Source organism: Alligator mississippiensis, chromosome 7 (assembly GCF_030867095.1).
Source record: "Alligator mississippiensis isolate rAllMis1 chromosome 7, rAllMis1, whole genome shotgun sequence".
Lineage (NCBI taxonomy): Eukaryota > Metazoa > Chordata > Crocodylia > Alligatoridae > Alligator > Alligator mississippiensis.
The window spans coordinates 53,659,658-53,672,465 of NC_081830.1; the positions used below are offsets into that span (position 1 = coordinate 53,659,658).

Genomic DNA, 12,808 nt, shown 5'->3' on the forward strand with positions numbered 1-12,808 from the left:
AACAGGAAGGGCATCAGGGCAGGAAGAAGGGAGGGAGGGAGGGACGGAGGGAGGAAGGAGTGAGGAGAAGGGGAAGGGGAAGTGGGAGGGGTGAGGGGGTATTGGTACTAGTACTTATAGTCTGCTCCCTCCCTCCCAGCCTGCTGGTAGCTGCACTGGGCTGGAAAAGCCCCTCACCTGTTGCTGCCACCTGTGGCTTTATGTGGGCTGTGTTGTCTGGCACAGATTGCCGCTGCCTTCCTCCCTCCCCCCCCCACCAAAGGCTCCAGGGAGCAGCTTCTAGCAGTAGCTGTGTATGTGCAGGTCTGTGCACAGCCCCTGGCTCCCCGTAGAGCTCCAGGCAGGCAGCTGTGGCTGTGGCGCCTCCCCCACAGTGGGACGAGGCAGGTGCTAGCCCAGTCAGGACTAGGTATATATTCTCGGTCAACCATTTAACTGATATAATTAGTAGGGCGATGCAAAGCTTCAGTTGCTAATTCGATTCAGCGGAGATTCAGCCCTATTTGGTGGCTGAATCTCCGAATCTGAATCAAATCAGGAGACCCTTTAACCTCTCCAAATCGATTCAGAAAAATTCAATGATTTGAATATAGACACAGCTTTAAATGTTTTTCCTACATACCTCAAGGTAGCAGGTGGTTCATGAATGCTGTGATGCTGGGGCAGATGAAGCATCCCACAGGAGTGCGAGGGAGTCCCCAGCATGCTTGGCAGCAGACCCAGAAGTGGACAAGAAGCATCGAATCTTCAGATTTAGATTTGGCCAAATCGAATCAGGGACAGTGATCCAAATCAATGAATTGAATCACTGTCCCTGATTCTGTCTGAATCCAAATCCAAATTGAATAGGGCCCGTTTCGCACACCCCTAATAATTAGAGGAGGTTAAACAAATAATTTGTTTAATGGTATTTAGATCCCCAGTGTGGAGCCGTCCCACCAGCTGTGCTCCAGTGTCTTGTACGTCATCTCTGTTGGCAGGTATCCAGAAGATACAGAGAGATGACACAGAGAAACACTGACATCTTGTGGCCTGGCAAAGCCAGAAGGTACCATATTTTATGATGTATAAATCAACACCATGTATAAATTGACCCCATGTTTCCATACAAAAAAATTAGGATTTTTGTAATCCGGTGTATAAATTGATCCCACCTCACTGGTGGGGGGCATGGCTGGGTGTGCTGGCAGTGGCAGAAGATGGTGGGGATGGTGCGAGAGGTGCTGGAAGCTGGGGCAGGCTCGTGGGAGAGGTGACATGCTGGCAGGCTCCAAGGAAGTTGGATTAGGCCCCTGGTAGCTCGGGCAGCACACAGCCTGCTGGCAGCCCACTCAGGTGGCCCCAGGGGGCACCATCACCACAGAAAGAAGGACTGGGTTCCCTGCAGCTCAGGGCCTGCCTGGCTACAGTGGCCTTCCCCACACCCCTGCTTGACACCCCACACTGCTCAATGGGCGAGGCAGACCCTTTCTGGGCAGTGCCAGATGTCCTGCCAGCCGCAGTAGCCTGCTGAAGGCAGGAGTGGTGAGAGGCCCAATCCTACTTTTGGCAGAGCCTACCCCGTCCCGTGTGCCCAGGGGTGAGCTGCTGGTGGGCTGGGCAGCCCCTGAGCTGTGGGGCCTGGTCCTTCCCTCCATGGTGGTGCCCCCCGCCCAGGGCCAGCCAGGCAGGCTGCCAACAGGCCATGTGCTGCCCGAACTCCCAGAAGACTGATCTAACTTCCCTGGAGCCCACCAGCACACTGCCTCTCTGGGTGGCAGGGTGCCAGTGTGGGGTCCAGGCAGCGCTGCTCGCAGGGAACAGTGTATAAGTCAAGGTGGAAATTTAAAAGTAAATATTTTGGCTTCAAACCTCGACTTATACACCATGAAATACAGTAATAGATATAAGCTCAAAAATGTGTATGCTGTATAGGACTCTAGCCTCTGTTCCATTTTATACACTGTTTGGTTCCTAACAAGTGAGAACAGGACCCATTACGGTAGAAGTAAAACCTCACCTATCAAAAATGACTTTCCTTCTATGTTGAAATTAAGCTGTGATATTTATGCTTCTGACCTGTCCTGAAATCTCACACTTAACGATTTGCAAGAAAATATTCAATTCTTAATAATTTTTTTAGTTGCTTGCAGATAAGGGAATGTATCCAGTTTTAAATCAGCAGACTTTTGTTACTTTCTGAATCTTCCCCACCAGTCTCATTTAGTATTTCTTCTATTGCTACATATTTTGCCATAAACTGGTTACAGCAGATCCACAGTTTTATTTTTTTTAAAAGAGTAGCAATATATCTAGATTGCAAATATTATCAGACCCTGGCATATCTTTACCTAGTGGGCATTATAGAACCTCTATGAAGGGGGTATTTGATTAAATGAATACATTCATGCTGTATTTCATACTTTAAAGCCAATGCAAAGAAACAACAACTGAGATTTACTTATAATTAGGACATCCACTTAGTTAACTAAAAATCCTGAAAACGGTCATAAAGATTAAGGAAAACAAACTACATTTCACATTAACCTGAAGAAAATAAAAATTAAACTCTTGTAAAGATATAAGTGTAAGATGGCAAATAACTATTTTCTATTAACTAGATGTTTAGACGAAATCTGAAAAAGCTGACTGATTTCAAACAGAAGTGTTTAAAAGCTGCATTCTATTCATTGTTCTGGTAATCCTGAAAACTCCATTATCTCTTTAAACTGAAGACTACCACATTATTACAAGCCTAGCTCTGGTGGCCAATCTGTCCATAAATGATCTATAGCCTTCCACATCTTTGACACTACATGCCCATGGCAGCTTTATATTTGACTGGCCTTTCTAAGGTCCAAGTGCCAATACTGATCAGTAATAGAGACACTGAATAATACAGACAGGCACAAAGACTACTTGCAGATGTTTAAAAAACCCTCCAAAAAACACACTTTACCAGAAGAAGCTGTGCATTACTTTGATCTGGCTCCATAGTATCTGTATAAATTGGTTGCTTCTGTGGATCTTTTTGGCATTTTTAGCTAAAGTTGGTTCAATCAGCTATTATGCAAACGCGTCAAAAAAGCCCCATTAAAGTGCCCAGTCTATACACATCGGGTGACCCAGGTCTAACTAACACGCTGCCTCTTCTGGGCATAAGCTGGCTCGATGTGGGAACACTGAGTTTAAAGTGCTTTTTTTTTTTCATGTCTGCAAGCAGCCAAAATGACCAATATTTTACAATAACTAGAGATGCACCGATGCATCAGTCCATATCATATCGGTACCAATAAAAGAAAAATTGACATTATCGGCAATTGGCTTTTTTGGCCGATGTGGCTGATAATGTTGCCAATAAATGCTGTGTACAGCTGCAGCATTCACGTGGCCAGCCTGGCAGCTTGGAGAACAGTGTCCAGCTGATAAGTCTGTTGGGGGGACATAAGGAGGACAGCGTGTAGGCCGCCCCCCCCATAACTCCCCTCCCAGTGCCTGCCCTGAGCACAGCCCTGGCCCAACCCCCCCTGCCAGGAACAGCCCAGTGCCACCCCCTAGCCCTAGCCTACAGCAGCAGCTTACCCTCATCCCATGCACCAATCTGGAGGGTGCACACACCACCCCCAGAGGGTACGCACAGCGCTAGGAAGCACACCCCCCTCCCTACACCCCCAGGACAAGCTGCTCACGGCTCCTTACCATGCCCTGCCCTGGCTAGGCAGCACCTGCTCCTGTCCCAGCTCCACTCCCTCCCTCACCACAGCAGCCTCGATCTACCCCACCCAGGTCCCTTCCCCACAACAGACTTACCAGCCAGATGCTGCTCTCCAAGCTGCCAGGCTGCATACCAGCAATCAGATCGGTATTGGCCAATATGGCTTGTTAATAATCAGTCAAAAAAATCTTTATCAGCGCACCCATAATAATAACATAATAATTAAAATTTAATCACTTACTCTTGATCCTTTTTCAGGAAAGCACTGGCAAACTGAACAATCACGGCCTTCACATGGACCAATGTATGCATATGTGCCCTATAAGAAAAGGGGGGAGGGGTTATTTCTTCATGTGGGGTCCACCCATGAAACCATACAATTAATTTTACTTTAAGTGAAACAAATAGCATCACAGAGTAATACAAGATTTTCCAAAATAAGGACACTTTCATTCAAATTAATCACTGTTAAAAATGTCATGTAGATTCCTAGATTTTCTTTAAGTTCTTCCAAAGACAGCTTCTTTAAAAATAATTAAGAAAGGCACTAGAGCTTTCTGACTGGCCAAGAATCTTATTTTGAAGCCTGTTTTAGTAGAGTTCTGCCTGATGCACCCTGATGGTATGTCAAGAATAATGTCCCACTGTACAAGATATTTGGTTTAGGAGTAACCTTTAGGACTATGCTCTAGCAAGAATGTAAAATGCAGGATTGGACTGCAAGTTGGATGAATGATGTGGGATGGGTCAGACCCACAGACCCTTCCCTTCTGGTCCAGAACTGGGCATTCTGGATGCTTGGCTGCTGCCATGGGCTTCCCATGACACTGCTGGCACTCCAGCACTGAAGCTCTTTAGTGCTCGCCTCCCTTTGTGTCCACCTTTTCCCCACTGTTCCAGGGAGGCCTGCCTCCGCTTTGGGGGACGGGGACTTTGGAGTGAGCAGGGGACTTTCCGTTGGGAATGGTAAGAAGCCACGGTGCCAGGCTCTTTCCCACAGTGCTGATGGAGCTCCAGGACTGTGGCTCTCACCTGGGCACTTGGCTACAGCAGCAGAAAGGTCTTCTCCATCAAGGCTGTGGTCCAGATGACCCAGCTCTATAGGCTGGATCCAGTCCATGTGGCCACATGTTTGACACCCCTGTGCTAGAGAGCATCTTTAACCCAATGTATTCAGGATGATGGTTTTTGCATCTGAGGTGAATTATTATCTTAGATTCTTCAGTATTATGTCTGGGACTTATCAAAACTAAGAGCAAGAAAAGAAACAGAAATATTTTTGTAAGGCATGATGAATGGACACCGAATTGTGAATTGAGAGAACTGGAGTTTATCCCCAGCTCTGCCACTGACCTGTTGTATGATCTTTGGCAAATCACATCACCTGTCTATGCCCATTTTTGCTACCCATGGCAGCAGCCAAGCATTCATTTCCCGCCCCGCCCCCCCATTCTGTTTTAAACTATAAGATCTTATTATGTGTTTATGAAGTATTTAACCCAAAAGAGGTGGTAGAAACCCAGGATCTTCTCCCACTACACACTGGCCAGAGGAGTAGTTTAGGAGCACACTGCAGCAAATTAGCCAAGCTTCAAAAGGGCTGAAGAAACATGCTCCCTCACAGAGAAAAAAGAACTAAGTCACAATTAATTTCCCACTGCTTTTGGGACAGTGCAGCTATATATTTACTCTTATGTAGGAAAGATTCAGAAGTTAAAATCTAACCAACAACAATTCACTGGACTGGGCAATTTCTTAAGTAATACTGTAATATGTTCTATAAACAGTCCAACCTCACAGGAGTGAATCCTGTTCAAATCTCTATTCTATCTAGCAAAAATAACTTTTCCACGCTTTATCATATGGGGTTTGGTGTGCCCTTATTCTACATGCATAAGTAAAGAGAAGATGTGATATACTGTTCTGTACTGAGCTGGGCGTTGCTTTCAGTTACGCTCATAAGCAGATTGCTCCAGCGTCTCTTAGAAGTTGGGGATCCAAGCTGACATTGTTTGGCAGGGTGAAAATCTCTGAATGCAAAGGTTATAGGACAATATCAGAAAGTTATAACATTTTAATTTTCTAGAAGAAAAAGAAGAACAGTAAAGCCTCAGCATTGTTTGTGGCAATTTACTAAATTATAGGTTGGCAACTGTCAGCCGAGAAGCCAATGCCTGTGCAACCATTGGATCTGGTCTGCTGATATGGGGCTTTGACTGCGGGCATTCTCTCTCCATGCTGCCAAGTGAAAAAACAGCAACAGTAGCCAGGTTCTAGCTCCTGCCCATCTGCCTATGACCTGGGGTGGGTCATTCCAGTCCAGAGGTGGAAAAGGTAGATTAGGACTAGACAGAATATATGGATATAGTAGAAAAAAAAAATACAAATATGTCTGTTTAAAGTTGGCATAGAATGTGCCTATCAATACCATTTGATGCTTATGCAACATTTAATTGCCAGATCAATTAATGAAATCTAATAATCAGATGTAAAACTCTGCCAAAATCTCTGGTTACTTGATTACCAGAAATATTAACAAATGAGAAGATATTACAAAAAAGCCAGCAAAATGATCAAGAAGGTGGAAGTGACATAAAAGGAACGGTTAAAAAAGCTAAACAGAAAACTAACATCCAACATAAAAATCTGCAGACATTTTAAGAAGTAAATCCAAGGAGGGAAAGGAATCATAATAAAGGTGCTTATAACAAAAGGTAAAATCATCTAGTTAAAACATCCCAAATCCAGGCTAAATAGCTGGAAGACTTTTCCCACAAAAAGATCTTGCACCTCATCTACCTAAACCTAAAATAATGCATTTTCTCACACACAACATGCCCTGGGATAAGATGTACATCTTGTTTTGGGAAGGCAGAATGGAGATTTGTTTTCCAAAATCACGTCTGTATAGAGCAAGGACTATGCAAGGCTGTGAAATAGAAGAGTGACCAAGAATATCTAGCAGGGAGTAATATGCCAGAAGAAAGGTTAGCTTGATTAATGGAACATCAGGACCATTAAAAAGGAGAGATGATCATTAACATCTCTGGAGTAAAGAACAATGAGCCAAATGACTCCCTCAGCTACCTGAAAAGAAATGCTACTGCTGCTGCTAGGCAGTCGGTTTTGAAACAGGAACCAAAGCAACAGGAATCAAACCACCAAAGGGTGGTTTTGGGGAAAAATGGTGCATGTGGTATGCAAGAAAAATATAGTAACTGACAACTGATTTCTGCATGGAACATGCATGCATGGCATTGAACTGGTCTAGAAATGCCCTCTCTCTCTTCTATCTCAAACTTCTATAAATACACTGTTAGTAACAAAGAAATACATGACTGCTTCTCAGTTACCTTGACTTAAGGTAAACAAAACAAATAGCCTAATATATCAGAATATATCATTATAGTTGATTTACATTGTGTTTAGCAAAGGAATTGCTGATTGTTTTGCCCTCCAAAAGCAATGTTTTTAAATTTTGTCACACTTCCAGCAAATGAGTACTATTAAGTAAAGGAACAGTCACTCTGCCTCAGTCACATAGTAAAGGCTGAAATTTGTAACACTGTTTAGCCAACTTGAATATCCAGTTTCTGGGTGTCTAAAGGTCCTAGATGGCTTTGAAAAAAAATAACACAAGTATTAAAGGGACTATTCATACATTTTTAATTTAGATAAATTAGTTGAAAATTACATGTGAATATGCAAATTTAGTGGACGTTTTGCCACTGATTTCAGTAACAGCAAGGGTTCACACTTCAGTTTTTCAAGGAGAAAATTACTGGTACTCAAAAACATCAGATAAGAGGAAAATCAGCTTATTTAAAATATTTTCAGAAAATTTCATTTAATTGAATTTTAGTACTAAAAAATATAATAAGAGGTCATGATTCTGTTTTATACAGGCTTTCCCCTGAGAATAGTAATCTACATTATTGCCATAAAACCTTGACTCTCTTGGAATGTCAAAGGAATGCCATTTTATACTAACAAGTAAAGCTGTTTTTCTTTCTATTTATTTAATTAAATACCTACCTCAGTTTATAGCCTTGTACTAAAGATACAAATACTACAGCAGTCAAAACAAAGATGAAGAAGACAGCTGTTTTAAAATCCTTATTATAATGAGTATGAATCGTCTCAGAGTTAAATGGTGACCTCAAATTGCTTCACTAACAGTAATCTATGACAGTATTAACTGCACATCGCTTTAATATCCTACTTTCTTGTGTTCATTTTCTGGTGAGATCAGAATAATAACATAAGGACTGGAAGTACTCCAGCTTTTCAATCACTGTAGCAGTCATTGTTCAGCTATTAACAGCAAGTCAGGTATGACACTGTCATTCTGCCAACAGTTCTGTTCCACATTTGTGTATGTTTGACACCCCAGGGCTCTAGCACAGCTACTAAGTAAAGCATTTATCTGATTTATTTATTGGATAGATACTGAAAAAAACACTACTTTAACAGCTTCATGACTGAGTGTGTGCTTCAAATGAAACAACCTTTGTAAATAAGAATATTGTGGTCCCATCCTGTCAAAGCCTGTTAAAGGAAGTATAAAAGAAAGTATTGTGGAATACCTAACCATTAACCTTTCATGGACAGAAATTAAGAACTTCACCAGCAAAAATCTTAAACAAATCTGTTTATGTAGTTGGCAGTTTATACACTTAACTGAGTTGCCAGTGCAATACATTGATCTGGGCATTACAATTATAACTATGTACATTTGAAAGGGAATTAATTGCACTTACTTATGAAAATCTGGCTCATTTGAATGAGGTTGGACCATGTTTATATTTTTGAGAATTTTCTTTCTAATGGCAATGTATAATCTATCTTTAAAACTTTGATAATTAGCAGTGTTAGCTCTTGAGTTCTATATACCGTTAAACTGGTTATCTCTTCATGCAGGCTTTATTGCATGAGATTTAATATTTCAGGCTCACTGGCTGTTTAATCACTGGGTCAGATTCTTGAGTGCAGTACAGATTTTGTCCTAAACTACTGGTATTGTCTGAAGCCCCTGGGAAACTTTGCTGTATCTAGCTTATTCACCCTCCTGATAACTCTCAGCCCCTCATTCAGCAGCTGCAATCTAAAGGATGAATCCTATTTTACTTTTAAATGGCTAACTAGTACTTTCACAGATGCATTTATGCAGTATTTCACCTGTGGCATATTACACTTGTCCAAATTACAATGAGCCCTGTATATATGTGTGTGCATACCTGTGTGTTTGCATGTGTGCATTGGCATGTTTGTATGTGCATGTATGAGTGCGTGTGCGTGTGTCTCTGCATGTCCGTCTTTGTGTATGTGTGCACATGCATCTGTGTGTGCATGCATGTGTGTATGTATGTCTGTGTTCATTGCAGGGAGAGTGCATTTGTGTCTGTGTGTCCATGTGCAGAGAGTAAGAGTAGAGCACGTGCCCATCTGTGTACATGTCTGTGTGTGTGTATGTTTGGCCCTAGTGGGGAACAGGGATCAGGGAGAAGAGATGGGCATGTGCCTCCCCACCCCCAGCCCGGCATGGTCTACCCAGCCTCTCCCGCAAGCACCAGGAGGGGAAGGGGGCTCTCCCCCACCACCGCCCAGCTCCCGTGGGGGCAGTGGGCCTCCAATCTTGTGTTCACCCAGGGCCCCAGTACACCTTAACCTGCCTCTGCACACATGCAACCAGCCATGGGAAAGCAGCGTGAGGTAGCTGTGTGGGGTGGCATGCAGCAGTGGTGGTGGCGTGGGGTGGTGGGTGGCAGCAGTGGCATGCAAGCCCCACCCCACATCTGGCCACCACCACCAGAAGGGGTACACTTCTTTAAAAAGGTTGAAAACCCCTGCTCTACAGTAGTTTACTGTAAAGGAAATCCATGCCAGAATAAATGCATGTGTAGACATGTCCAATGAGCCTGCTTCAAAAGGTGGGCTACAGAAAAAACTGGACAATGCCTATCCTCTCCTGATGGTTAGAGCACTATCAGGTTGGATTTTGTGATATTTAAATTTGAGCAGTCTTTTATTAACTGTTCCACTCATTTCAACAGTGAAGTATATGAGGCAGGGACAGGTGGAATAGAAAGAATGTCCGCTAGCTAATGTATTACATGGAGACCCACAAAAATGCCATGCTATCTTGGGTTTTGCCACAGATTTTCTATCTACTGCTAGTTAAGTCAAACAAAACAGAATTTTCAAAAGTATCTGCTAACTAGATATCTCATTCCTACTGAGATACCAAGGGCTAGTCTTATAAGGGGTAACTGCTAAAATATTGAACAACTATCCCATTCACTGGAAAACATACCTACTGAGAAGTGTGCAAGGAAAGAGGAAAACAGACAAACAAGGGCTGCATGAGGTAGGGTCATGAAAATTTGATATAGGAAGTGACAGAAAGCCACTGAAATGACTGCACGATGCAGCTGACATGCTCAAAGTGAAAGGTGAAGGGGACAATTTAGATAGCAGCTTGATAGAAGGGTTCCAATCTTGGGATCAAAAAGACCTGAGAAAAGATAACAGTAGTTGAAGTAGGAGATAATTAGGGCATGGACACCTAACTTGATTATAGGGACAGAAAGGAAAGAGAGGATTTTAGAAATATCGTGGAATGAAAAAGTTAACAACACTTGGCCATAGGTTAAATGTAGGCAGAGAAACCTCACAGTGCTTTTGCACAGCCATAATTCACCTTGGATGGAATTCAATCTGGTTAGAGGGCATAGCAATGACTACTAAAATTATCACTTACCCCATAAATCTGTTTCACTGAGAAAATAAGTATCAGCCACCTAATAGAAAAAAAGTTCTAAGTTAATTTTAAAATTGTCAATAACAACCTCACTACACAATACAAACTCTAAAAAGTGAAAAGTGCTTAAACATCATTAGGAAGGTTTGAGGTATGGTAACATCAGTTTCAAGGAAATATTTTTAAAGGATTATATATCACAACAGAATAGGTAGTGCACTCTACAATTTCATTAGTTTTAAGGCTGGCTTCACAATAGCATGGGGGAACTAAGATGCTGTGAAAGTCATGCTAAAACCTTGCAAGGAAAGCATAAAAATATAAAAATATGCAATACTGGGTCAGATCAATGGTCCATCTAGTCCAATATCTTGTCTCTGACACTGAGTAGTTGATACTTTAGAGGGAGAGTATATGAAAAGGGCATGCCTGTATAAAAACGGATATGTCTCCAACTGTTGTGTTTAATAGATATTACTGGACCAGTCTTCCACAAATTTGTCTGATCCCGTTTTGAACCCTGGTTATACTACCTGCCTCTCTTAGAGGTGCACTGCATTGGTCCATATCGTATCAGCACTGATGAAAGCAAAATTGACATTATTGGCAATCGGCTTTTTTTGGCTGATGTGGCCAATAATGTCGCTGATAAATGCCATGTGCATGGGCATAGCCACAGCATGAACATGGCCAGGAGTGCAGCCTGGCAGCTTGAAGAGCAACGTCCAGCTGGTAAATTTGTTGGGGGGAAGGGGCATGGGGGAGAGAAGGGCATGGGGGGCCAGATTGAGGCCCCTGCAGTGAGGGAGGGAATGGGGCTGGGGCAGGGTGGGGCGCAGGATGAAATTGTGAATGGCTGGTCCAGGGCATGTGGGGGGAGGAGCAGCTCCCACTGCTGTGCACACCCCTGGGGGAGGCATGAGGACCCATGTGCCCCCCAAGTCTGTATGCGGGTTGAGGGTGGGCTGCTACTGTGGGCTGTGGCCAGGGGCAGCGCTGGGTCTTTTTGGCCGGGGGTGTTGGGCTGGGGCAGTGCTCAGGACAGGTCATGGTAGCCTTGGAAGAGGGGGCTACAGGGTGGACTATAGCCACCCCAAAATTCACTGCAGCCCTCCTCCCAGTGCTGCCACTTCCCACCCCAGTGCAGCCTCAGCCCAATCCTCCTGCTGGGGAAGAGCCCAGCACCATCTCTGCCCTCACCCCACACAGAGATCCAGAGGGCACACAGTCCCCCATGCCTTCCATGGGGGTGTGCGCAGTGGGAGCTGCTCCCCACCCCCATGCCTACTGGACTGGCCACTCACAGCTCTGTCCTGTGCCCTGCACCATCCTGGCTGGACAGCGCCTACCCCAGCTCCAGCCCCACTCCCTCCCTCACCATGGGGGCCTCGATCTGTCCCCCCATTCCTTCCCTCCCCCCACCTCTTCCCCCCAACAGACTTACCAACTGGACGCTGCTCTCCAAGCTGCTGGCACCCGGGGAAGCCAGGAGCTTCCCCTGGCTGCTGAAGAGAAGCAGAGCAGGGCATTAATAGCATGCATAGATGTGCCCACTGGGCTAAAAATCTTCAATTTATTCAGTGGTCACTGATGGCTGCCATGTGTTGATTCAGGGTATTTTCAACTCTTTACCACGTCTCTATCTTCTGAAGTGAGGTCTTTTTTACCTTAATTAAATGGCTTTGAGAGTATTAAAATAAAATAATTTCAAATAATAATTTCCTGTTACATTTGTCTTTAACTATTTACATCATACTCCCTGAAGGTTCTCAGAATGTTTCTCTTTCATGTGGTAACCTAACACACTTATTCAAAGACAGTCTTTCTGTCATTATTTCTCTATTCCTGACCTCTTAATCATTGTAATGCATTCATATTTTTCTCAGTAAAACAGATCTAACAGAACTGGCTTTCTCTCGCCGTGTCTTAAAATATTTAAACACCTAATAGTCAAGTAGCATAGCACCTTTTACCAAGGAATCTTTCATGACAGAAATAAAACAAGTTAATTAACTGGCACATGGAGAGTACATATTATTTAGCATTAGATTTCTTGTTGCCGTCAGGTTTGTGACCATGCTTTTCAGATCTATGAGTAAGCACGGTACTCAAAGAATGGTAGCTATAAACTGAGAATGCAGAATTGTGAAAGTGTAAGTAAACACAAGATCTTAGAGACAGAATAAAGAAGAGGCCTGTAAAACTTACCAGGGAGCTATAATCTGTTTAATCCACTTAAAAGAATACTTTGTTAGCGCCATTTACACAAATTGTAGTTCTTTTCTTTCCCTCTGTCTATTAGTGCTTCTCCGTGCTACTTTTTTGCCTCTGAACCTGTTTAGATTAAAAATTCA

General features: G+C 43.4%; 1 protein-coding gene across 1 annotated transcript in view; it reads right to left on the minus strand.

Annotated features, from left to right (window-relative positions):
• The window catches only part of COL4A4 (collagen type IV alpha 4 chain), a 132,661-nt gene that overhangs the window by 117,415 nt on the left and 2,438 nt on the right, over positions 1-12,808 (minus strand). The window contains exons 2-4 of the mRNA XM_059731860.1: positions 12,663-12,788; positions 10,455-10,494; positions 3,936-4,013 (exon numbers count right to left, since the gene is read on the minus strand). Of these exons, the coding sequence (XP_059587843.1) occupies positions 3,936-4,013; positions 10,455-10,494; positions 12,663-12,715 (171 nt within the window). The 5' untranslated portion in view covers positions 12,716-12,788. The remainder of the gene's footprint in view (positions 1-3,935; positions 4,014-10,454; positions 10,495-12,662; positions 12,789-12,808) is intronic.